This window comes from Pelodiscus sinensis, chromosome 18 (assembly GCF_052426305.1).
Source record: "Pelodiscus sinensis isolate ZL-2025 chromosome 18, ASM5242630v1, whole genome shotgun sequence".
Taxonomy (NCBI): domain Eukaryota; kingdom Metazoa; phylum Chordata; order Testudines; family Trionychidae; genus Pelodiscus; species Pelodiscus sinensis.
The window spans coordinates 35,929,857-35,954,432 of record NC_143069.1 but is presented as its reverse complement, the minus strand read 5'-3'; the positions used below and the strand labels follow the sequence as shown (position 1 = coordinate 35,954,432).

General features: G+C 57.6%; 2 protein-coding genes across 11 annotated transcripts in view; one reads left to right on the top strand and one right to left on the bottom strand.

Moving 5' to 3' along the window:
* Positions 1–996, top strand: part of G6PD (glucose-6-phosphate dehydrogenase) — a 13,405-nt gene extending 12,409 nt beyond the window's left edge. For all 3 annotated transcript variants that reach the window (XM_075916580.2, XM_075916578.2, XM_075916579.2), the window contains exon 13: positions 360–996. In XM_075916580.2, the coding sequence (XP_075772695.1) occupies positions 360–450 (91 nt within the window). In that variant the 3' untranslated portion in view covers positions 451–996. The remainder of the gene's footprint in view (positions 1–359) is intronic.
* LOC102445981 (ceramide kinase-like) lies at positions 569–24,576 on the bottom strand. 8 transcript variants are annotated; one of them, XM_075916575.2, is made up of 13 exons: positions 24,251–24,573; positions 15,397–15,489; positions 9,708–9,833; positions 9,209–9,337; positions 7,711–7,774; positions 7,259–7,404; positions 6,759–6,833; positions 6,348–6,500; positions 6,027–6,132; positions 5,520–5,605; positions 3,019–3,218; positions 2,451–2,638; positions 1,422–1,622 (listed from the first exon to the last, which is right to left on the bottom strand). In XM_075916575.2, exons 1-13 carry the CDS (start codon positions 24,372–24,374, stop codon positions 1,559–1,561), a joined length of 1,554 nt encoding a protein of 517 aa, XP_075772690.2. In that variant the 5' UTR covers positions 24,375–24,573; the 3' UTR covers positions 1,422–1,558. The 8 variants fall into 8 exon arrangements, with proteins under 8 accessions (XP_075772684.2, XP_075772689.2, XP_075772685.2 ...); XM_075916569.2 differs by lacking the exon at positions 2,451–2,638 and having other exon boundaries at positions 569–1,622; positions 24,251–24,574; XM_075916574.2 differs by lacking the exons at positions 2,451–2,638; positions 6,348–6,500 and having other exon boundaries at positions 569–1,622; positions 24,251–24,576.

Below are 24,576 nucleotides of genomic sequence, written 5' to 3'. Positions count from 1 at the left end.
ACCAGGGCGGGGGGGGGGGGGGGAGCTGGCAGGGGCACTGACGAGGGGCATGCTAGGGGGCACGGCAGGGGCTCTGGGCTGGAGGGACCCAGCAGAAGACCTGGGAAGGTTGTGGGTGGCTCTGGGGGGATGGGAGAAAGGTGTATGGTGGTAGGCTCTAGGGGGATGGGAGACGGGAGTCCTGGGAGGGCTAGTAGGAGAATGTGGGGGGCTCTGGAGCACTGAAGGGGCTGGCAGGGCACAAGAGGGGTCAAGCTGCCAAAAGGTAAGTCCCTGGTTGGAGATGCAGGAGGATGACCAGGGAGGGCCCGGCCCTGCCCCCCCATGGGCACTAACCTGGGGACATTGCTTTTTCCCAGCCGGGGCCCCCCCGAGGCAGACGAGCTGATGAAGAGGGTCGGGTTCCAGTACGAGGGCACCTACCGCTGGGTGAATCCGCACAAGCTCTGAGCCGGGGGCAGCTGTTGCCTCCCAGAGCAACTCGGGGGGCCACCCATGCCGCTTGCTGCTCCCATTGGGGCTCCTGGAGTGGGGATGTTGGGGGCTGGGCATGGCATGCTGGTAGAGAAGGGCAGGGGGGAGGGAGCCGGGCATGGGGCATTCATCCTACACAGTAACCCAATTAGCCAAATAGGTTGTGATCCCCTTCCCTTCCCTTCCCCTCCCCCTCTCCCTGATGTGGCTGGGGTCCTGGTTCACACAGGCCTCCTGCAGAACCCCCCCATCCCATTTACATCCTCCTCCAAACCAAACTGCCCGTCCCTGCCCTGGACCTAGAGCCCCCTGCTTCTGGGACCAAGCTGGCCCTGGCATGTTTACAGCCTGCCCCTCTTCCCCTGCCCTGGTCTCTGGCCCTCCGGATCCTGCCCCACACAGGATCCTCTCACTCCAGAGGGCCCAGGTGCTGTGCGTGTGTGCTGTGTTGCTGAGACATTCCTGCCCTGTGTCTGGGCCTTTTGTGTGCAGCGCTGATTTGTAAAGAGATTGTTGGGCCCAGCCTCGTCCCTGTGCTTCCTCTGTCCAATCGTGTGGCCCCTCTGTCGTGGGTGGCTGCCGGCCTTGCCCTGGCCTTGCTGTAGGGTTTCTGGAAACTTGCTCAGCTCACATGAAAGCCAGGACTCAGTGTTAAATCTGAGGCCAGTCTCCATCAGGCTCAGCCCCCATGCATATTACGCGACCCCCCCCCCACACACACACACACACACAGGCCTTTGCTCTCCTTTTAGTTGTGGCAGCTGCTGCTTTGTCAGGAGCCCTGGGCCTGGGCTGCCCTCCAGTGTTGGGGGGAGCGGAGACCAAGAATGGAAGGGTTGAGGCTGAGCTGTGGCTCCCTGCAGCCATCTGCCCCTACAGGCAGCGGCGCTGGGCCCCTGGTTCCAGAGCATCACAGCAAGGGGTGGGAGCTGTCCTGGGCAGGCCCTGCATGTCCACACACACCCCTCGGCACCAGCCAGGCAGGGCCGATCCCACTGCCCCAGCAGGGCCCAAATCCAGCGGGGTTGGGCCTGGCCTCTCCACCTGCTCCAGTGTCCTGGTAGGTTGCAGCTCCAGGCAGCCCCTAGGCCAGGCCCAGCTGCTGTTCGATGCCCCGGGCAAAGAGGTGGACGAGCTGCCTGTGCACCCTGTGGAGGAAAGTGGCCATCAGCAGGCTGCCCAAGGAGCTGGGTGCCAGCAGTGGGAGGGAAAAGAATAGAATCAGGTCGGCCCTGCCTGAGGGAGGGACAAGCTGCTGGCCTGCCCCCTCGCACGGGACAGGCGGGCAGTGCCTGAGCTGCCATGGGCCCCAGCCGGGACAAAGGCTAATGCAGAGTTAGGCTGCCAGAAGGGCCATAAGAGCCCCTGCCCGAGGCAGGCTTATGTGATGAATGGGCCAGGTCTGATGGGGGTCTAGCCCGCTCCCCAAGCCCTCAAGGGCTGCATGGGGACTTGTGCCAGAGCTTAACTACCCTGCCACTAGGCAAACCTGCCTGGTGCCTGCCCATAAATGCAGCGTAAGCCCCTGGCTGCTTGTCCTAGCCTCGGAGGGGAAGAGGGTTAGAGTTTTCTGCTCCTCCCCTCCCTCCTCTTGGAACAGCCCGTCACGTCCAGGGAAACCGTTCTCATGTCCTTTCCACCCAAGCCCAGGCATCTGCCAGCCTTCAGCGGGCCTGTCTTCTGGCCCTTGCTCGGGTCTGCTGCGTGTCACTGGACTGTCCCCTTTGCCCCTCTTGCCCAAGCTGTGTAGCCCAGGTTCCCAGCTCCAGCTGAGGCCTGGTCTGCATGACTGGCACAGAGGAATTACTGCTCATGCCACTCCCGCAGAGCAGAGAAGCCCCAAACGTCCCCTCACATGCTCCGGGAAGCTCCCATAGCAGCCTACTGGGTGGCTCTTGTGCCACTGCACAGGGGCATGTGGACATAGGGCTGGCTGTGGGGTGTCCCCCACCCTCCCAGGGGCTCGGTCTGCTCACCTGACGCTGATATCGGCGTGGGGCAGGGTCTCCCCATCACAGCTCCAGCAGCTCAGGGGGTGCTCCGCCCAGCACAGCCCCTTCCAGCCCCTGTGCACTGGCTGCCCCTGCTCCTCACTCTCCTCCAGCTGGCTGGGGGTGAAGCGCAGGGCCTGCACTCGGTGCACACTCACAAAGGGTAGGTCAAACTGCAGAGAGCAGAAGGGCTGGACTGAGCCAGAGGCCTCTCCCTGCCCACCTGGGGCCACCCCCCATCAAGATGCCCCTGCTGTCCTGGGGCCAGACACCCCAAAGCGGCAGCTCCAGCCTGACCCCTCCCTGTGACCTGGTGCCTGCTGACCCCGTGGGTCTGTTCCCACCATCTCCCTTCCCCGCCTCCACTCTCTCTGTTACCCGGGTCTGGGCCAGGCCTTCTTCCTGCTACTCAACCTTGGGGGGGGTCTCCGTGTAGGACCCCAGGTCTGTCCCATGCCTCCCTCCCAGAACCGGGCTCTGAGGGAGGAGTCACAGATCTCCCTCCCCCCCAGTACCTGGCTTGGGGGGAGGGGGGTCTGTGCAACGCCCATACCTGGTCTCGATGGTCCATGTGCCGACTCAGGTGTCGCAGGAAGCCCAGGGAGGAGCACTCGCGCACCAGGATGAGGTCAGCCGAGCCGTCGGCCAGATGGGCGCTGGGGGACAGGCCTTCGGGGCTCTTAGGGCAGGCACTGCTCATGCAGGTCAAGTTAATGGCCAGGAAACGACCCTGCTCCCGTTGCCACTCGCCGGCTGGGGGAGAGACACTGTCACTCCAATTCCCCCCCCCCATCCCTCTGCCACTCGCCGGCTAGGGGAGAGACACCCTCACTCCAATTCCCCCCCCCCCCCATCCCTCTGCCACTCGCCAGCTGGGGGAGAGACACCGTCACTCCAATTCCCCCCCCCATCCCTCTGCCACTCGCCAGCTGGGGGAGAGACACCCTCACTCCAATTCCCCCCCCCCCCATCCCTCTGCCACTCGCCGGCTGGGGGAGAGACACCGTCACTCCAATTCCCCCCCCCCATCCCTCTGCCACTCGCCAGCTGGGGGAGAGACACCGTCACTCCAATTCCCCCCCCCCATCCCTCTGCCACTCGCCAGCTGGGGGAGAGACACCGTCACTCCAATTCCCCCCCCCCATCCCTCTGCCACTCGCCGGCTAGGGGAGAGACACCCTCACTCCAATTCCCCCCCCCATCCCTCTGCCACTCGCCAGCTGGGGGAGAGACACCCTCACTCCAATTCCCCCCCCCATCCCTCTGCCACTCGCCAGCTGGGGGAGAGACACCCTCACTCCAATTCCCCCCCCCCCATCCCTCTGCCACTCGGGGGAGAGACACCGTCACTCCAATTCCCCCCCCCCCATCCCTCTGCCACTCGCCGGCTAGGGGAGAGACACCCTCACTCCAATTCCCCCCCCCCCCATCCCTCTGCCACTCGCCAGCTGGGGGAGAGACACCCTCACTCCAATTCCCCCCCCCCATCCCTCTGCCACTCGCCAGCTGGGGGAGAGACACCCTCACTCCAATTCCCCCCCCCCCAGCCCTCTGCCACTCGCCAGCTGGGGGAGAGACACCCTCACTCCAATTCCCCCCCCCCATCCCTCTGCCACTCGCCAGCTGGGGGAGAGACACCCTCACTCCAATTCCCCCCCCATCCCTCTGCCACTCGCCAGCTGGGGGAGAGACACCGTCATTCCAATTCCCCCCCCCATCCCTCTGCCACTCGCCAGCTGGGGGAGAGACACCGTCATTCCAATTCCCCCCCCATCCCTCTGCCACTCGCCAGCTGGGGGAGAGACACCGTCATTCCAATTCCCCCCCCCATCCCTCTGCCACTCGCCAGCTGGGGGAGAGACACCGTCATTCCAATTCCCCCCCCATCCCTCTGCCACTCGCCAGCTGGGGGAGAGACACCGTCATTCCAATTCCCCCCCCCATCCCTCTGCCACTCGCCAGCTGGGGGAGAGACACCGTCATTCCAATTCCCCCCCCCATCCCTCTGCCACTCGCCAGCTGGGGGAGAGACACCGTCATTCCAATTCCCCCCCCATCCCTCTGCCACTCGCCAGCTGCGGGAGAGACACCGTCATTCCAATTCCCCCCCCCATCCCTCTGCCACTCGCCAGCTGGGGGAGAGACACCGTCATTCCAATTCCCCCCCCATCCCTCTGCCACTCGCCAGCTGGGGGAGAGACACTGTCATTCCAATTCCCCCCCTCCCATCCCTCTGCCACTCGCCAGCTGGGGGAGAGACACCCTCACTCCAGTTCCCCCCCCCATCCCTCTGCCACTCGCCGGCTGGGGGAGAGACACCCTCACTCCAATTCCCCCCCCCATTCCTCTGCCACTCGCCGGCTGGGGGAGAGACACCCTCACTCCAGTTCCCCCCCCATCCCTCTGCCACTCGCCAGCTGGGGGAGAGACACTGTCATTCCAATTCCCCCCCCCCATCCCTCTGCCACTCGCCGGCTGGGGGAGAGACACCCTCACTCCAATTCCCCCCCCATCCCTCTGCCACTCGCCGGCTGGGGGAGAGACACCCTCACTCCAATTCCCCCCCCCCATCCCTCTGCCACTCGCCGGCTGGGGGAGAGACACCCTCACTCCAATTCCCCCCCCCCATCCCTCTGCCACTCGCCGGCTCGGGGGAGAGACCCTCACTCCAATTCCCCCCCCATCCCTCTGCCACTCGCTGGCTCGGGGAGAGAGACCCTCACTCCAATTCCCCCCCCCATCCCTCTGCCACTCGCCGGCTCGGGGAGAGAGACCCTCACTCCAATTCCCCCCCCATCCCTCTGCCACTCGCCGGTGGGGGAGAGACACCCTCACTCCAATTCCCCCCCCATCCCTCTGCCACTCGCCGGTGGGGGAGAGACACCGTCATTCCAATTCCCCCCCCATCCCTCTGCCACTCGCCGGTGGGGGAGAGACACCCTCACTCCAATTCCCCCCCCATCCCTCTGCCACTCGCCGGTGGGGGAGAGACATCATTTCCACCAATCTGTCCCTCTGCCACTCACCAATCTCCCTGCCATACCCTCAGCTCACCTGCAGCTCCAGCACCCTCCTGTTGTGGCAGCTTCTCCTGACTCCCCCCCCGGAGCTGGGGGCCAGCCTCGGAGCAGATGAGACAGCTGTGAGGGAAGAGGCGCGTAGTGCGTCCAGGGCCCTCGCCGTTCTGTGGGCTCAGAGCCAGACTGGGGAGCTGCCCACTTGTGACCATCGTTGCCTGAGCCCGTCCCATGGGGGCGGAGACACCCCAGTGTTACTGGCGTTGCCTGGGCCAGGCACCAGAAGGGGTAAGAGCTGCGTGTTCACTCAGTGCGTGGGGGGACGCACAATTGCCACCCCTGAGCCACAGGCAGTTCTCCCTTCTGTCTGGGCCGTGCTGCGGGAAGGCCCTGCTCTGCCATCTCACCCCATGGGCCAGGAGCCCAGTTGTAGCCTCGCGCCCTGCTGCCCAGCAGCACCCCCCCACTCCCTCCATCCCCCCCGCCAGTAGCCCCCTACCTCCCTCCATTCTCCACACACCACAGCCAGCAGGTCCACACCTACCCTGCCCTGCAGCGTGTCTGGTCCCGGGGACTGGTCTCTGTACCCCGCGCTGTCAGGAACTCCACAGTGCCCGCATAGCTGCGGTTACACAGCACGGCCTTGAGCCCTGGGGGAGCAGGGGGCAGAGGGGTCAAGGCCCCCACACAGCCTGCTGCAGGCAGAGCTGTTCTTCCCCTGCACCCAGGACACACTGTCCTGCAGCCCTCCCCTCCAGCCGCCTTGATCTGTCCCCCGGGGTGCATCGCACAGAGCCCTGGGCCTGGACACCCTCTGTGCTCCATTCCCACCCCTGGGGGCTCCGGCTGCGCCCTCGGGACACACCTGAGAAGTCATAGCGCACAGGGCCCAGCCAGCGATGCTGCTCACTGTCACGTACCACGTCACCATAGAAACCATAGCCCACCAGCGAGACCGCGTAGCGCTGCAGCCGTCCCCGGTGGTGCACGCTGCACACGTCCAGCGGCTGGCTGTCCCCTGGGGGAGAGGGTGCATGGGGCCTCTGAACAGAGACCTAGCTCCTCCTAGCTCAACCCACCAGGCCCTCCCAGAGCCAGGGAGAGAACCCAGGGCTATGTCTACACTGGCAGGCCTTGCGCAAGAAGAATGGCTTGGCCCCGCCTGTGTAGACATAGCCCAGGAGTCCTGACTGCTGCCCCTCTCCCATCCCACCAGACTCTTCCTCTCAGCGAGAGGAGATAACCCAGGTGTTCTAGTCCCCAGCCCCTGCTCTACCAATGATGATGTGCAGGGCAGAGGTGACGGGGTCACTGGTCCCCACTGAGGCGAAGCAAACGCAGTCTGTGGAGCCTGGCTTGGGAGAAGGGGGTGAGTCATTTCCTGAGGCCTGCTGAGCTGCTGCCCTCCCCCCCCACCCCGAGCCACCTCACAGCCACCCCCCTCACCTCCAGCCCCTCCCCTCTCCCTGCCTGCACCTTGTCCCCCTACAGCTCCCCTCAGCCCGTCTGCCCTCCACAGCTCCCTTGAGCCCCAGTCCCTCCCCGTCCCTCGCTAATCTGCATCCCTCCTCAGTCTCAGCCCCTCTTCCGCCCTCACCTGCCCCTTCAGCCCCTTCCTGCCCATCCCTGTGCCCTCTGCAGTCCCCCACAGGCCTTCCTCCACCCCCACTCCTCAGCTCTCTGGGCATCCATCCCTGCTGCCCCCTCATCCCCAGGTTCAGCTATCTCTACCAGCCCCCTCACTCTCCCTGCCCTCAGAGCTCTGCACTCCCCCACCTGCGGGAATGATGCCAATATGGAGCCGAGGGGGCAGGAGCTGAGCCATAGGGTCGTCCTCAGAAATCCCGGCCTTCGTCTGCGTGCGGGAGATGAGCGCGTGCATCACCTCGTTAAATGTCCCGTCGCCCCCCACGCACACCAGCCTGGGCAAGAGAGCAAGCTGTTCCTACTCTACCCACAGTGGAGCGGAGGGGGCAGCAGCATGGGGGTGGCTGTGGTGGGGAGACAGGGCTACCAAGAGGTATGTGGGGGTGGGGAGACAGAGCAGCCCAGAACGTATGTGAGGGAGGGCAGCCTAGGGATTATGGGGGCAGCCCTGGGTATATGTGGGGGAGGGCAGGGCAGCCCTAGAGGTACATGGGGTGGGGGAATGTAGCAACCCAGGGGTACATGAGGGGGTTGGGTGCCCCATGCCAGGTGGAGCTGGGGGCAGGGCAGGGGTTTCTCACCCATCTAGGTCACTTAGGTCTCGCTGCAGGATCATGTCCCCTGCCTCGTGGGGTCGCTGGGTCTCTGTGGGAAAGTGGGGGAAGAGGGGATGAGTGAGGTGAGTGATAGCAGCGGGAGCAGAGAGTCTATCGTGGGGGGGGCATGTTGGAGGAAGAGTGGGAGCTCAGTGGGTGAAGGAGCGGTGGGGGGGGCATGACCTTCATTAACAAACTAGGGAAATACAACCTTGATGGGGCTGCTATCAGGTGGGTGCATAACTGACTGGATAATCATTTTCAGAGAGTAGGTATCCATGGTTCACAGTCATGCTCTAAGGGTATAATGAGAGAGGTTCCGCAGGGGTCAATTTTGGGACTTGTTCTGTTCAATAGCTTCATCAACTATTTAGATAGTGGCACAGAGAGTACGCTTGCTTACAAGTTTGCAGATGATCCCAAGCTGGGAGGGGTTGCAAGTGCTTTGGAGGATGGATCATAATTCAAAATAATATGGACAAACTGGAGAAATGGCCTGAGGTCAATAGGATGAAGTTCAATAAGGACAAATACAAAGTGCTCCGCTTAGGAAGGAACAATCAGTTTCTCACACACAGAATGGGAATCAACTGTCTAGAAAGGAGCCCTGCAGAAAGGGGACTAGAGGTAATAGAGAAGCACAAGTTAAATATGAGTCAACAGTGTGTACTGTTGGAAAAAAACATGATTCTGGGATTAGCAGAGGACCTGCATTAGCATGAGTGTTGTGAGCAAGACACGAGAAAGAATTCTTCCGCTCTACTCTGTGCTGATTAGGCCTCAATTGGAGTATTGCGTCAAGTTCTGGGCACCACTTTTCAAGAAAGATGTGGAGAAATTGGAGAAGGTTGAGAGAAGAGCAACAAAAACTATTAAAGATCTAGAAAATGTGACCTATGAGGGAAGATTGAAAGAATTGGACTAGTTTAGTTTGGAATAGAGACGACCGAGAAGGGGACACAATAGCAGTTTTCAAGTATCTAAAAGAGCGTAAGAAGAAGGAGGAAAACATTATTCTCCTTAACCTCTGACGATACAACAAGAAGCAATGAGCTTAAATTGCAGCAAGAGAGATTTAGGTTGGACATTAGGAAAAAAATCCTACCTCTCAGGGTGGTTAAGCACTGCAATTTATTCTAGGGAGGTTATGGAATCTCCATTATTGGAGACATTTAAGAGCAGGTTAGACAAACACCTACCAGGGATGGTCTAGAATAGATGGTGCTTGGTCCTTCCCTGAGGGCAGGGGACTGGACTCAATGACCTTTCGAGGTCCCTGCCGGTTCTAGTGTGCTAGGATTCTGTCGGAGGCACTTGGGGGGTGGGAGCTCTGTGGGAGAGGCCATAGAGGGTGCAGGCTGGGAACACTTGGGGGATGAGAGCTTTGCAGAAGGGATGATAAAGGGGGGCAAGTCAGGGACACTCGGAGGATGGGAGCTCAGCGGGAGGGGCTGTAGGGGGGGGGTCACATCGGGGGACTCACCTACTACCTCTGTCTGGATCCCTGCCAGAGCAAAGAGCCCAGCCACCTGATCCTGATAAATCTTGCTGGCGCGGCACCGCCCCCCCACAGGGTTCACAAAGACCAGCAGCTTCTTGGGGCGCGTGACCCCTGGGGCAAAGAGAGTGTCACCTAGGGGCCCAGGTCCCTGGCTGCCCACATGTCCTGCAGGAGCACCCCCCGCTGCCCACCTCTGCTCACCCAGAGCAGCTGCTGTGAGTCCAGCCTGAGTCGCTGGCGCCCCAACCCACAGGGGGTCGCAGCCCCTGGGCCCATCATAGGGCGATCCCTTGTGCTACTGACCCTGGAGCATGTGCAGCCCCCTGCAAGCCCCAGTGACCCTCTGACTCCACAGCCTGCTCCAGCACCCCCCCCATGGGGCTACTTACTTGTACCCCCTCCTGCCCCCTTACCTACCAGCCCCCCCTTACTGAACTTTCCCTCCCCTAATGACCAGCCCCCTCCCCTCCCCAGTACTGACCATGCAGCTGGATTCTGCGCTGCAGGGCGTCTACCCAGCGTGGGGCCAGCCCCGAGCCGGGGGGCACAGTGAACTCCAGGGTTGCCAGGCTCCAGCACTGTCGCTTCTCTCGCTGCACATAGGACACTGTGGGGATGTCCCCGCAGGACAGCTGGTCAGTCATCCCCTTAGCACCTGCCCCCCATTTTCCCTGTTCCCATTGGTCCCACCTGCCCCCATACCCTCCTGCCCTGTCCTGCTGCCCAGACCTGCCCCCTTACCCTCCTGCCCCAGCTCCCTTGTCCTGTCCTGTCCCCAAACCCATCTCTGTTGCCTGGAGCTGCCCTGCTCCCCTACATAAGAATGGTCGTACTGGGTCAGACCAAAGGTCCCTCTAGCCCAGTATCCAGTCTGCCGACAGTGGCCAGCACCAGGTGCCCCAGAGGGAGTGAACAGAACAGGGAATAACCAAGTGATCCCTCCCCTGTTGCCCATTCCCAGCTTCTGACAAACAGAGGCTAATGACACCATCTCTGCCCATCCTGTCTTACAGCCATTGATGGACCTAACCTCCGTTAATCTATCTAGTTTCTTTTTTTAACCCTGTTAAAGTCCTGGCCTTCACAACATCCTCTGGCAAGGAGTTCCACAGGTTGATTGTATGTTGTGTGAAGAAATACTTCCTTTTGTTTGTTTTAAACCTGCTGCCCATTCGTTTCATTTGGGGTGTGTCTAGACTACAGGGTTTTGTCGACAAAAGTGGACTTTCGTTGACAAAACTATACCTGCATCTACACTGCCACTGAGTTCTGTCGACATAACGTCGACAGAACGCAGCAGTTTTGTCGACGTATGTAAACCTCATTCTACGAGGAATAACGCCTTTTGTCAACAGAGTTCTGTCAACAGAAGGCGTTATTGCATCTACACTGTCCTTTGCGTCCACACTGTCATGTCGACAAAGCGGCTTGGCTTTGTCAACAGAACTGGATGTGGTCTAGACGCTCTTTGTCGACAGAAGCTTTGTCGACAGTGTCTGTCGACAAAACTTCTGTCAACAAAAGCCTGTCGTCTAGACATACCCTTGGTGACCCCTAGTTCTTGTGTTATGGGAACAAGTAGATAACTTTTCCTTAGTCACTTTGGCTATGTCTACACTCGTGGCTTCTTGCGCAAGAACATCTTGTGCAAGGGTTCTTGTGCAAGAAGTCTTGTGCGAGAAAACGTCCACACTGCCATGTGCACGCTGTGCTTTTGCGCAAGAGCTCCCATGGCACTGTGGACGCTCTCTTGCGCAAGAAAGCTCTGATGGCCATTTTAGCCATCAGGCTTTCTTGCGCAAGAAATCCCTGCCGAGCGTCCACACTGCCCTCTTGCACAAGAGCTCCTGCACAAGAGGGCTTACACCTGTTAAAAAAGAGTGTAACTCTTGCGCAAGAAGCCCTCTCTTACCACGCCATCCTGTAAATTTCCTTGCACAAGAGCAGGCGGGCAGTGTAGACGCTCTGCGGATTCTTGCGCAAGAAGTCGCAAGTGTAGACATAGCCTCTGTCTACACGAGCCATGATTTTATAGACCTCTATCATATCCTCTCTTAGCCTCCTCTTTTCTAAGGTGAAAAGTCCCAGTTTTATCAGTCTCTTCTCATATGGCAGCCATTCCAAACTCCTAATTATTTTTGTTACCATTGAGTGTATGTTTTCAGAGAACAGTCCACGATGACACCAACATCTCTCTCTTGAATAATAACAGCTAATTTAGTCTCATAATTTTGTAGATGTAGCTGGGATTATGTGCATTACTTTGCATTTATCAACATTAAAATTCATTTGCCATTTTGTTGTTCAGTCACCTAGTTTTGTGAGACCATTTTGAAGATCTTCATGGTTTGCTTTGTACAGAACTACCTTGAGCAGTTTCGTCTCATCTACAATTTTTGACATCTCACTGTTTACCCTTTTCTCATGATCATTTATGAATATGTTAAATAGGTTTGATCCCAGTATGGACCCCACTAGTTATCTCTCTCCATTCTGAAAACTACCCCTGTATTCCTACTCATTGTTTCCTCTCTTTTAACTAGTTATCCGTGCATAAGAAGACCTTCCTTCTTATCCCATGACAACTTCCTTTGCTTAAGAGCCTTTGGTGAGGGGCCTTGTCAAAAGTACACTATATCCACTGGATCTCTCTTGTCCACGTGCTTGTTGACGTCCTCAAATAACTCTTCTAGATTGGTGAGGCAGGATTTCCCTTTATAGAAACCATGTTGACTTTTCCCCAACAAATTAGATTTATCTCTGTGTCTGACAATTCTGTTCTTTACTATAGTTTCAGCCAGTTTACCTGGTACTGACATTAGACTTACTGGTCTGTAATTGCCAGGATCACCTCTAGAGCCCTTTTTAAAGCTAGGCATCACATTAGCTATCTTCCAGTCATTTAGTACAGAAGATGATTTAAAGGATAAGTTACAAACCACAATTAGTAGTTCTGCAATTTCACATTTGAGTTCTTTCAGAACTCTTGGATTGAATGCCATCTGGTCCCGGTGACTTGTTACTATTTAGTTTATCAATTTGTTCTAAAACCTCCTCTAATGACACCTCAGTCTGGGATAATTCCTCAGATTTGTTACCTAAAAAGAATGACTCAGGTCTGGGAATCTTCCTCGCATCCTCTGCTGTGAAGACTGAAGTAAAGTATTCATTTAGTTTCTCCTCAATGTCCTTATTGTCCTTGAGTGCTCCTTTAGCATCTTGATCGTTCAAGGGCCCCACTGGTTGTTTAGCAGGCTTCCTGCTTCTGATGTACTTTAAAAAGTATTATTACTTTTTGAGTTTTTGGCTAGCTGTTCTTCAGATTCCTCTTTGGCCTTCCTTATTCTATTTTTACATTTAATTTGACAGAGCTTATGCTCTATTTTCTTCACTGGGATTTAACTTCCATGTTTTCAATTATACCTTCTTCTCTCTCACTGCTTCTTCTACCTGATTGTTAAGCTACGGTGGCACTTTTTTCGTTCTCTTACTGTGTTTTTTAATTTGGGGTATACATTTAAATTGCACCTCTATTATGGTGTCTTTGAAAAGTGTCCGTACAGCTTGCAGGGATTTTACTTTTGGCACTGTACCTTTTTATTTCTGTTGAACTAACTTCCTCATTTTTGTGTAGTTCCCCTTTCTGAAATTAAATGTCACAGTGCTGGGCTGCTGTGTTTTTTCTCTCCACAAGGATCTTAAATTTAATTACATTGTGTTCATTATTTCCAAGCGGTCCAGCTATCTTTACCTCTTGAACCAGATCCTGTGCACAATTTAGGACTAAATCTAGATGGTGCTTGGTACTGCCGTGAGGGCAGGGGATTGGACTCAGTGACCACTCAAGGTCCCTTCCAGTTCTAACATTCTATGATTCTAAGAATAGCCTCTCTCTATGGCTATGTCTAGACTACATGGCTCTGTCGACGGAGCCATGTAAAATAGTTTATTCAGCATAGTCAAAGAAGCAGGGATTGAAATAATCCCTGCTTCATTAAAATAAAAATGGCCGCTGCACTGTGCCAACAATCAGCTGATCCGGCATAGTGTGACGGTCTAGAAGCCTTTGTCGACCGCTCCGGTAAACCTCATTACCCCCCAGCATCACAACCTGGTCTGTCCTTCTGATATGTTTTGTTCCCTAGTATTACAGTGTCCTATTGATTATCCTCATTCCACCAAGTTTCTCTGTTGCCTATTCTATTAATAACCTCCTTTAAAACGAGGCACTCTAATTCATCCATCTTATTATTTATATTTCTAGTGTTTGTATATAAGTACTTTAAAAACTTGTCACTATTTAGCTGTCTGCTATTATCTGATGTGATTAAATGGGACCTTTTCAGTTGACTGTTTCTCATCTGATCTTATTTATATCTTATAATCTTCCATCCACTCTTCTTTAGTAGGACAAAGAGAATCTCTATTAATAGACCCTCTCCTAAAGGATGTCTGTGTCTAATCTATGTGCTCTTCCACACTTGTCGGCTTTCCCCTAGCCCTTAGTTTAAAGACTGCTCCACAACCTTTTTAATATTAAGTGCCAGCAGTCTAGTTCCATTTTGGTTTAGGTGGTGCCCATCCTTTCTGATAGGCTCCCCCTATCCCAAGTTTCCCCAGTTCTTAATAAATCTAAACCCCTCCTCTCTACACCATCGTCTCATCCATTCATTGAGACCCTGCAGTTCTGCCTGTCTACCTGGCCCTGCTTGTGGAATGGAAGCATTTCAGAGAATACTACCATCGAGGTCCTGGATTTCAGTCTTACCAGCAGCCTAAATTTGGCCTCTAGAACCTCTCTCCTACCCTTCCCTATGTCACTAGTACCTACATGTACCACGACCACTGGCAAGTCACCATACAGTTCTCCCGATCATCACAAACCCAGCTATCTATGTTTCTAATGATTGAATCCCCCGTTACTGACACCTGCCCTTTCCTAATGACTGGCGTTCCCTCCCCTGGAGAGGTATCCTCAGTGCGAGAGGATCTCACAATATCATGTGGAAGGAGGGTCCCAACTATGGGAGTATTTCCCTCTGCTCCAGTTGAACGTTCTCCTTCCCTGAGCCGCTCACCCTCCTCCCCAGCGCAGGGGCTGCCTGACACTGTTCTATGGTGTCCTAGAAAGCTTCATCTATGGACCTCTCTGCCTCCCTTCACTCTGCAGCTCAGTCCCCTGGTCTCCAAAGCCCCTACAGGGTCTTTGAGAGCCAGGAGCTCCTTGCACCAAAAGCTCTCACATGCCCCCTGTCCACAGGGCAGGTGTCCTACATGCTGCCGCATTGGGTGCAATGAAGTGGATAATCAGTTCCCACTCTGCTGCTGGGCCCCTGCTGTTTGTACTCCTGCAGCTAATGCCTCCCTGCGCATGATTTTTTGTTTTGTTTTTTTAATCTGGTGGTTTTGGTTTTACTTTAGTATAAAGAATGTTAAGTATGTCTAGCCCCCTTCAGACTTCCCCTTTAAACTTCCTTGTTAGCTGCTTCTGTTCACTAGCCCTTGCCCTTCCCATCCCACTGCCAAACCTGCCCCCAAACCCATCCCTCCCTGGCCCCACACCTCTGTGCCCCAGGACTGCTGTCCTGGAAAATCCCACTGCCTGTCCCTTCTCCCATGACCCCCTGCCCTGGCCCAGACCTGCCCCAAGCCCATCTCAGCTGTCCGGCACGCCTCCCCTGCATCTTGCCCCAGCCCTAGTTCCCCATTCCATCCTGCTGCCAGGACCTGCCCCAAACCCATCCCGCTCCAGCCCCCTGCCCAGACCTGCCTCTCAAGCCCATCCCGCTCCAGCCCCCCTGCCCGGACCTGCCCCCCATCCATCCCATTACAGCCCCCTGCCCAGACCTGCTCCCTCACCATCCCGCTCCAGCCCCCTGCCCAGACCTGCCCCCCAAGCCCTTCCTGCTCCAGCTCCCCTGCCCTCCAAGCCCATTCCACTCCAGCACCACTGCCCAGACCTGCCCCCTATCATACTCCACCTGCCTGGAGCATCCCCCCTCATCCCACTCCAGCCCCGCAAGTCCCTCTATTGTTTGGAGCTGCTGCACCATCACCTTGTCCTTGCTGTCATCTCAGATGCTTCGGGACCTGGTTCACACCCCCACAGCCCCAGCCCTTTCCCCAGAGGGTCCTGGGGCAGAGATGTCCCTGCCCCTCAGCTGGCTCACCTGTGAACTGGTTTCCCTCCCCTGGGGGGGACAAGCTGGACCCACCCAGCTGCACCCCGACCATCTCGCCAACCGGGATGCAGAAGCTTTGGCCTGCAAGGGAGCAGGAGAGGAGTTAGCGCAGGATGCCTGGGCTCTCCCGGGTACAGGGATTTCATATGGTTACACCACTATTCAATTACATGCCTGGAGTGGGGGCTGGGAGCCAGCACTAGCACAAAGAGCCCAGAGGCCAGGGAAGAGCTGGGAGCCATGGGGGCGAGGGGGGTGGCTTAGAGCTGTCACCAGCTCAGCCCCCAGGCAGCTCTGACCAGCCCAACCAGTTATGCCACTTGCTGATGCATCCCAACATACTCTGGAGTCTGATGCCTGGGGCACATACAAACTGTGGCGCACAGCTGCTCTGGGCCTCAGGCCCCGGCATCCCCACCTCAGCCAGCTGTCTTCACTCTCAGCAGGCCTGCCTATTGAACAGGGTCCTTGGGCTCCCTGCCCAGCTCCGGGAAGGAGTGGGGGCTGGTGGCTTAGAACAGGGGGCTGGGAGTCAGGACACCTGGGTTCTAGATGGAACCACTTGCTGATAACATACAAATAGAACCAAAATGCTGCCTGTTAACAGAGCCAAACCCAGGGAAGACCCTGGCCTGCTACAACATCAGCTGAAAGCTCAATTTCCCCCCCCCCCAGATATGACCCCTTGTCACAAAAGCCAGGGCCCCAGGAGAGTAGCTCTTTGTGCTCTACCTGCTCTGGGGCCTTGCACTGAAATTCTCCACTTAGCAGTGGGGGGTGGGTTCTGTTCTGATAGTGCCGTGCCTAGAGCACCAGGGCCATGGGGTTGCACTAGCTCCCAGCAAGCCTCCTGCTCCACAGAGCTCCTCCCTGGCCAGAGCGCAGGCATACCAATTCATCTGGGGAGACAGTCCCATATTGGCCCAAGCCCCTAATATTAGAGCAGGGGAGTCACCCTCCTCAGGAACCTGTTTTACAGCTATCCTCCTACCCCCCACACTGCCGGCTGATTTGGTTTTCAGACGGGTCCTTGAGCCTCTGCACATTTCAGCTGCTGCCTCCTGAGGTAATAAATTGCAGCCCATCCCAGGCTGCTGGGTTCCCCTGAGGACCAGCTACAGTACCGGAGTGTTGTAAAATCTGCAGCTAGGCAATTAACCCCCATTGCCCCGGCCCAGTCTCAGCCTCCCCCGGGAGAATTTGCAATGCCTGGATGCACATGCCAATACCAGCCCTGCTGCGGGAACCCCGGGGGCCAGAGCCAAACCCACAGGCATCAGAACTCGGTGCCGGAAACAGGAGAGAAGTCAGGGAATGGGGCATGGGGGTCCCAGGCCAGGGAGAAAGAAAAATGCATGGCCAGTACAGCGCACAGCTGGTGCCAGGCTGGTCAGACCGGCCCAGCAGCTAGGGGCCGCCCCCCTCTGGGAACATGTGGGGTGGGCAGCTGGAGCCAGGTGCCAATTGAATGTGAGCTCCCACTTTGGGCTATGGCTAGTCATGTGATGACTATTTAGCCACACAATCCCTTCACTACTTCTACAAATGACTTCTTCCTGCTGATGCAATAATTACCCTCCTTAGCAGTTTCTCTGGCAGGCTTCTGAGCCCACACCTGGCTTCAGCTAGTACCTGGCTGCCTGCCAACATGGTACATGCAAACGGGGGGCAGAGGCAAATGGCAAGGAAGCCGAGCTGTAGACAGGAGTACCTGGCAGGCGGGCAGGGGCACTATGCAGTGGAGAACCTGATAGCAGTGTCCACCCTTCAAAAGGCCACTGATAAAGGGAAGGGCTTGTGAAAGCGAGCCAAAGGCTGGCGCCTGCTTTTCACTGAGCAGCTATCTACAGGCAGGTCTCCCCTGAAAACACTGCATGGGCCCAGCTGCACCACAAGCTGGGAGCACAGTTAATGCCTCTCATCACAGCACTGGGTGTAATGTTGCTCAGGTGGGGTGTCACACCCCAGGGTGACGTGGTTCTACCCATCTAGGGCTGTGGGTGTGAGTGCAATCTGCCATGGTACCCCCAAAGTGGTAGGGATAGCTTCCCCCAACACACAGTGATGTGGCCATGTCACACCGGCCATGCCCCCACACAGCTGGCTGTGTTTATACCCCAAGAGGCTAAGCTGCGACTCCAAGCCCGAAGCGCTAGCAGCAGCTTGGCTCCCTGGTAGGAGACACGGGCAGGAGGAGTTGCTGCCCTGGGTGCAGCCAAACTCAGACTAAAATATGGAAACTTTTTCAGAGGAGGTACTCACCAGTGGAACAGGGTTTCCCAGCATGGGGTCTGTTTTGAGAGATGGGCCAGCCTTGAGTTAACAGACCTGCTCTTGACCCCCCCAGATGTTCTGATCTGAAAGTGGGATGCTCTGGGCAAGGGGCTTGAACCAGGGCTGTGCAGGAGGGTGTCCTGACTAGGGATGTAATAGTGTGGTCGATTAACCGATAAGCAAAAGTTTATAGGTTAATGCTATAGACTACATGCATTTCTCCCCACCCCCTTGCCAGTAAATGTTTTAGCAGGCTGGCCAGCAGCCCAGTTCAGTCCTGGCTCACGCCAGGTCTGGGACCTACCCCTGCTGTGGCTCTGTATTTAAAGTGCATTAGGAGCTGGGCTGGCAGACACCGGGCTAACTCGCACCGGGTCTGGGAGCTCAGACTCTCCCTAGACAAGAGCTGCTGCCACCCTGCGCTGCTGCCTGTCTCTCAGAGTCAACAGCACAGGGTGACAGGCAGCTGGGATGGGAAGGGAGCTGTTTTTTAAACTGGCTGCCCTCACAGACCAGCTCCTGCCTGGCAGCCCACGCTACTGCCCCTGATACAGCGGGGCTCCTTGGGGGTGAGGCGCACTGGCTGCTGGCCCTGCCCCCAGGGTCTATAGAACAGTCGACTAACCCAGGGGTTCCCAAACTTTTTGACACGGGGACCAGTAAATCCATTCACGAGCTTTCGGAGGACCAGTAACATTCATTTGCATATTTGCATATTCAGTAAGCTAGTGATTAATATGCAAATACTTTGTTTTTGGTCCTCCCAAAGCCCCAGGGCCAGCTTTAGCAAAGCTTTTGATACGGCCACCAACAATATTCTTACCAGCAAGTTAAGGGAATATGGATTGGAAAAATGGACTGTGATCCAATAAAACCCTGCACCCCCACGTCGTGTATTGAAAGGGGCTCATTTATTTTCAGAAAGCCGACACCATCTTTGGAACTTTTTATCCATATTCTCATTCCAGATGGTGAACGCCCCAGGCTCTCTCCATTCTGACACACTGTAGTGCCTGTAAACCTCACTGTCAGCAATGGGGATATTTAAAAGGCACTGCTTTTACATTTCTATTCAGGGTCTGTGTGCGCCCTGAACTGTCCCGCTCCCCACTGGCCGAGTCTCTCCCGATCTCCCCTGGCCAGCTCCACTGCCCCCCCCCGCCCTCCCCCCGCCCTGGCCAGCCCTGCTTCCACTGGCCGGTTCCCCAGACAGCCTCACTGCCAGCTGGTTCCCCCCGCCCCGCGATCTCCCCCAGCCAGCCTCACTGCCACCGCCAGCCGGTTCCCACCTCCCCCCCAATCTCTCCTGGCCAGCCCCACTGCTCCTGCTCCTGCCCCCTCCCGCCAGCCCTGCTTCCGCCGGCCGGTTCCCCTCCCTATTTCCCCCCAGCAGCTCCACTGCCCCAACCCTACTTCCCTGCGGCCCATATCCAACTGCCCCTCCCCCGCAGCCAGCAATAAGAGCTCACTTGGTAACCCTCACTATGCCTCTGCCGGGAGCCTGAGACATACGGCTGCATCCGCCCAGCCCGGCTGAGGGCTTGGGGGGGACCCGGCGCTGCACGGGCAGTCCGGGAGCCTGGAACACCCTGGCAGCCACGCTGAGGCCCGGAATTTTTTTCCCGTGGCCCGGTACCGGGCCGCAGCCCATAGTTTGAGGAACGCTGGACTAACCGATAAGAATTCATGAGGTTACGTGACTATTCAGTTAACCGGTATTTAACATCCCTAGTCCTGACTAGTAGTAATGATCTCTGACAGGCTTAAAACCTCTGTCTGTGGGGAATGGATAGGACATGGGGCTGGGCCCTCAGGACTCTGGCTGATCGGGGGCTGGAAGAACAGGAATGGGATACAGGCGAGACTGGTCTGTCCAGATGAGGGGATACAGGGTGGGGACTTTCTCCTCTGGGGGCTGCCCTGGTTTAGACAGTAGCCAGGTCTCCCTTCCCTGGGCCGTGCCCCACTCTCTGGCATCTGGGCCTTGTTCAGTCTGTTCCTCTCGGCCCAGAGCTCCTTGGTGCACAGCCAGCCTGGGACTGGCTCTGGTCACCGGCAGGGCCGGCCTTAGGCCAATTCCTCCGATTCCCCTGAATTGGGCCCCGCGCCCTGAACCTGGAAGCATGGGCGGCAGAGCCAGGGGCCCTGCTCCACCAATATGTGGAGCTGGGTCTCTCCCCCAGCCCTGCCTGGAGTGGGCCCCGGCCCTCCCGTGCGTCCTCCCACCCCGGCCTCAGAGCGTTCCCCCCCCTCTCCCTCCAGCCCCAGCCCGGCCCTGCCATGTGCAGCTTTAAGTCCGGCTCCCCCTTGTTGGCACGCACTACCGGCTGCTGCTACGATGCGTATCATTCCCAGGTGAGCGGGGATACGCCCGGGCGTGATGTGACATCACGGCCCAGGACTTTAAAACTGCTCGGTGCGGCGTTGCACCGCACAGCCTAGCTCCGGGTTCGGAGTCCGGGGACTGCTGGGGCCCAAGTGCAGACTCCAGCCCCACAAAGTGGAAGGCAGAAGGTAAGGTACAGGGAGGAGGGGGAGGAGGAAGGGGCTTGTGCGGAGGGGAAAATGGGGCAGGGGCTTGTGCGGAGGGGGAGGGGATAAATAGGGGAAGGGGTGTGAGAGGAAGGGGCTTGTGCGGAGGGGGAAGAAAGGGGACGGTACCAAGGGACAGGGTGGAGGAGAGACAAATGCCAGGGGGCCAAGTGCAGACAATGAAGAAAAGGGCAGGAGGGAGGTGTCAGTGGGAGGGGGGACAGTGTGATGCTAGGAGAGGAGAGAGTAAGGGCATTGGGGGCTAGAGAGGGGAGGGGAAGGTGCTGGGAGAAGGCTTGAAAGAAGGGGTGGGCATGAGAAAGGTGGGAATGGAGGACGTCGTGTGAGGGCACAGAGCGGCATGACGGGAATGGGGGCAGAGTGGTGAGGGGGTGGGCATCAGGGAAAAAGGGGGCAGGGGCAGTGAGGGAAGGGGGAGGGTGCAGGGCTAAGGGAAGGTGCAGGTGCCAGGGGATTCTGGGGGTGAAGCAGAAGGGCAGACACCTGCAGGGCAGGGACCAGCACCAGAGGAGAGAGGCAGGGCAGGTGTGTAGAGGGAGGTGTTAGAAGAGGGGATGAGGAGGGGTAGCTCACATGATCAGAGTGGGGCTACTGGAGGACGGGGCAGAGAAGAGCTGGTGGAGGGGGGCAGGTCGCAGGAGGGCTGAGGGCAGTGAGAAGAGCAGGAGTCAGGACAGCAGAGGGTGAGGGGTTGGGGGGGCAGCAGGCACCAGGGGAGCTGATGGAGCAAGAGGAGGAGACATGGCAGCAGAGGGAAAAGGTAAAGGTTTATAAAATACTTATAAATAAATTCAGTGCCACAGTGGCGCGTCCAAACAAGCCACATGAACTCAGTGCTGGTGCACAACACAAAATTCATTCGGCTCATGGGAGGAAACGCTTAGGCTATGTCTTCGCTGGCAGCTTCTTGCACAAGAACACGTCCACACTGCCATGTGCAAGCTGTGCTTTTGCGCAAGAGCATCCATGGCAGTGTGGACGCTCTCTTGCCCAAGAAAGCTCCGACGGCCATTTTATCCATAGGGGTTTCTTGCGCAAGAAATCCCTACCAAGCATCCACACTGCCCTCTTGCGCAAGAGAGCTTACACCTGTTAGAAAAGAGCATAACTCTTGCGCAGGACGCCCTGTCTTACCACACCGTACTGTAAATGCTCTTGCGCAAGAGCAGGTGGGCAGCGTGGATACTCTGGGGGTTCTTGCGCAAGAATGCCTATACTTGTGCAGGAAGCTGCGAGTGTAGACATAGCCTTAGAGGAAACACTTTCCCCAGCCTCTCTGCCCCCAAGTTAATGTCACACACATTAGGTTCATGCAATTGGAGGATTGTTGCATGAGGGAGGTTTGGTGGGGGCCAAACTAATCCCTGTTGGTAGGAGGAGGGTGGGAAAAATCCTTCCAGAGGGGTGACATGACACTTTTTACTTCTGGTCATGTGTCCATTTTGCCCCAAGTGTGTTACCTCCAGAGGCGTGGTTAATGGGAGTTAGGGGGCATGGTTAATGGGGGTCAGAGGGTGTGGCTAATGGGGGTCGGGGTGTGATTAACAGGGGTCGGGGGTGTGGCTAATGGGGCACCACCAAAAATTATACAGACCTGCAGCCCCTGCCCGGAAGTGTGCCGGGCGCGCTGCGGGAGGGGGCGTCGGCCTGGGTGGGGAGGTAGCTGGGTGTTGGCTACCTCCTGGGCTTTGCAGGGGAGGTAGCTGGGGATTTGGGGGGGGGGTTGCTCAACCAATATTGCTGTGGGGCCCCATTGAAATTGTTCGAATTGGGCCCTGCACTTCCTAAAGCCGGCCCTGGTCACCCAACTCAGGTTGGTTCAACCCAAGATTGAGAACACCTGCCCTAGCATCTCTTAGCCCAGGGGGCAGGGTGAGAGCCAGCAGGACTCACGTCTCACTCCTCACAAGGCTGCTTTGTACCTCGGGCTCAGCTTTGGCAAGGGAGCTGCCCCCCAACCTCCCTGACAGCCTGGCATTAAGGCAGGCAAAGGTTAGAGCCTCCTTTTCCTGCACCCCAGGGGACTGCTCTGACCACCAGGCTGCTGCGACTCTCCAGCTGGTTGGCTCGGGCCTCTCCGGCTGACTGGCTCAGGCACCTCTGGCTGTCTGGTTCGGGCCAGTGGGCCTCTCTCCAGGCTGTGGATTCCAGGATGCTGCGGACTGCTTAGGAGACAGCTGTGGATAGCGCGAGGCCTGCATCTCGGTGCTGTGGCCTGGGGAGCTGTATTTATTGCTCACCTGGTTGTTATGGTGTGTAGCCCAGTTCTCTGCAGCAGAGCAGAAGGCCTGGTGCTTGTCCACCCCCAGCAGCCACTCCCCACTGTCAACATGTGCACTGTAGTGCCTGTGTCATGGACCCCACATAGCGCCAGCGCTGCACAGTACAGAGACGTAATACAATTGAATCGCCAGTGTAGCCAAGTCAAGCGATTAAGCCAAGGTGTTGATTTACAGTGCAGCTGCTCGTCCTGATTAAATCTGTGTGGACACAGTGATGGCAAGAGCAGCCTTGCCCTCTAGCTGCTCCCTCTCACTCCACCTTCCAGGGGAAGACAAGGCACAGCCAAGGTCACATTCACACCCTCTCGATGGTGCAGGCTGTGCTCAGGGCCTTGGCATTCATCTCGCTCAGCCCTGCCCAAGGAGGCAGGACCAGGGAACCCAGCCTGTCTCTGATGGGGCTTTGTCCAGCCTGTGCCTGAGTCCACCAATGCAGGAACTCCTCAGCCTCCCCAGCCACCAAGTCCAGAGCTGACAGACCCAGAGCTCTGGCACACGGTTCCTTAAAACCTGCCCTAAAGCAGATTCAGCCCTTCACCACTTGTCCCCGTGGCCACACACATGAGGGCCCTGTGGAGTCAAGCTCAGGCTCGTGCCTTCCCACACGTCTGCACTAGCCACTCTGCTGCTGGGCCCCTGCTGTTTGTACTCCTGCAGCCATTCTGCCCTGGACATGGTTTGGTTTTTTTAAATTTGGTGGTTTTGGTTTTACTTTAGCTTGTTCTGACTTACTTTGGGGGTGAGACAACAGCTAGGAGCACAGGGAGCCCACCAGGGTCCCACCCTGGCCTGACCTGCGAGTCAAGCCGCCCAGGTCAAGTGCAGACAGGCAGCCCTGGATAAAGGTTAATTTCAGGGAGGAACTCACACACAGGGAGGGGCCACTTAGCTGCTCTAACACAGGGCAAATATTAACCCACAGCTTGGGGGTCTTTCCCCGTGGGCCTGTGGTCCCACTGATTTGACCTCCACCACTCCCAGTCATCACCCCAGCCTGAGCTGCATATCTGACCAAAACACCTGAGCCTGTTTGCGCAGAGCCAGCCAGGTCTGGATGCCTGCATCCTGCTGGCATGGGCTCTGCAGGGCCAGCCTGGAACTGGGGGCCATCTCATGTGTCCACACACAAGGCTGGGGAAGGGGCTGTCCCTGCCCAGGGCACACAGCAGCCCAGCCCCTGAGCCTGACATTTGATTCAGGGGGACCATCTTTGGCTAGGTCTTAGCAGATAAATCACAGTTGGGTCAGGCAGGCCCGCAGTGCCCGGTGCTAGACCCAGCCTGCTGGCCTCTGCCCCTTGGACCTCCGTGCAGCCACAATTAACATCACTGGGGGAATCCCTTAGGTGGTGGGGCCCAATCCTGGGCTCTCAGGGACCTGCCCCTCTCACCAGGCCAATGGGGCCCCCTCGTTCATCACTGGGTGTCTGGGACCCGGGAATCCCCTGCCCTGGCTGCGCTGCCCTGCCCGAGGCATTATCCGGCCTGACCCTCCCTCAGGCTGGCAGCTAACCTAGTGCTGGAGGCTGCAGCGTCCCTGGACCTGCCTCCCCTTCCTGCACCCTCAGCAGCCACAGCTGCAACAAGCCCCTGCCCGAGTCACGACTGGGACCCAGGAGACCTGGGCTCGCCCCTCCGGACGTGAGCGCAGAAGCCAGGAATCCCAGACATCTCCTCCCTCTCCACGGCGCTGTGAAGGGATCCGGGTCCTGCCCCCAAAAGCCCCGGACTCACCAGCGGCACCCGCCGGGCTCAGAGGCTCGGGGGTCCCCAGGAGGAACTCGCCCCTCGGGGGCAGCGAGACACGGAACCGGCCACGCGGGGTGCGCAGCAGCGAGCGGTGGAAAGGGTCCCCCATGGCGAAGAGGGAGCGGGGCGCGAGCCGCAGGAGTCGGGGCAGTCACGGGTCAACTCGTGCAGCTGTCAGAGAGGATCGGGCCCGGTCGCGAGGCTCGGGGGCGGGCAGACGGAGCTGCTGGCGCTGGAGCCTGGCTCCAGGTATTTTAACCTGCGGGAGGGACCAGCTATTCCCAGGGCGGGGACAACGGAGAGACCCGCCC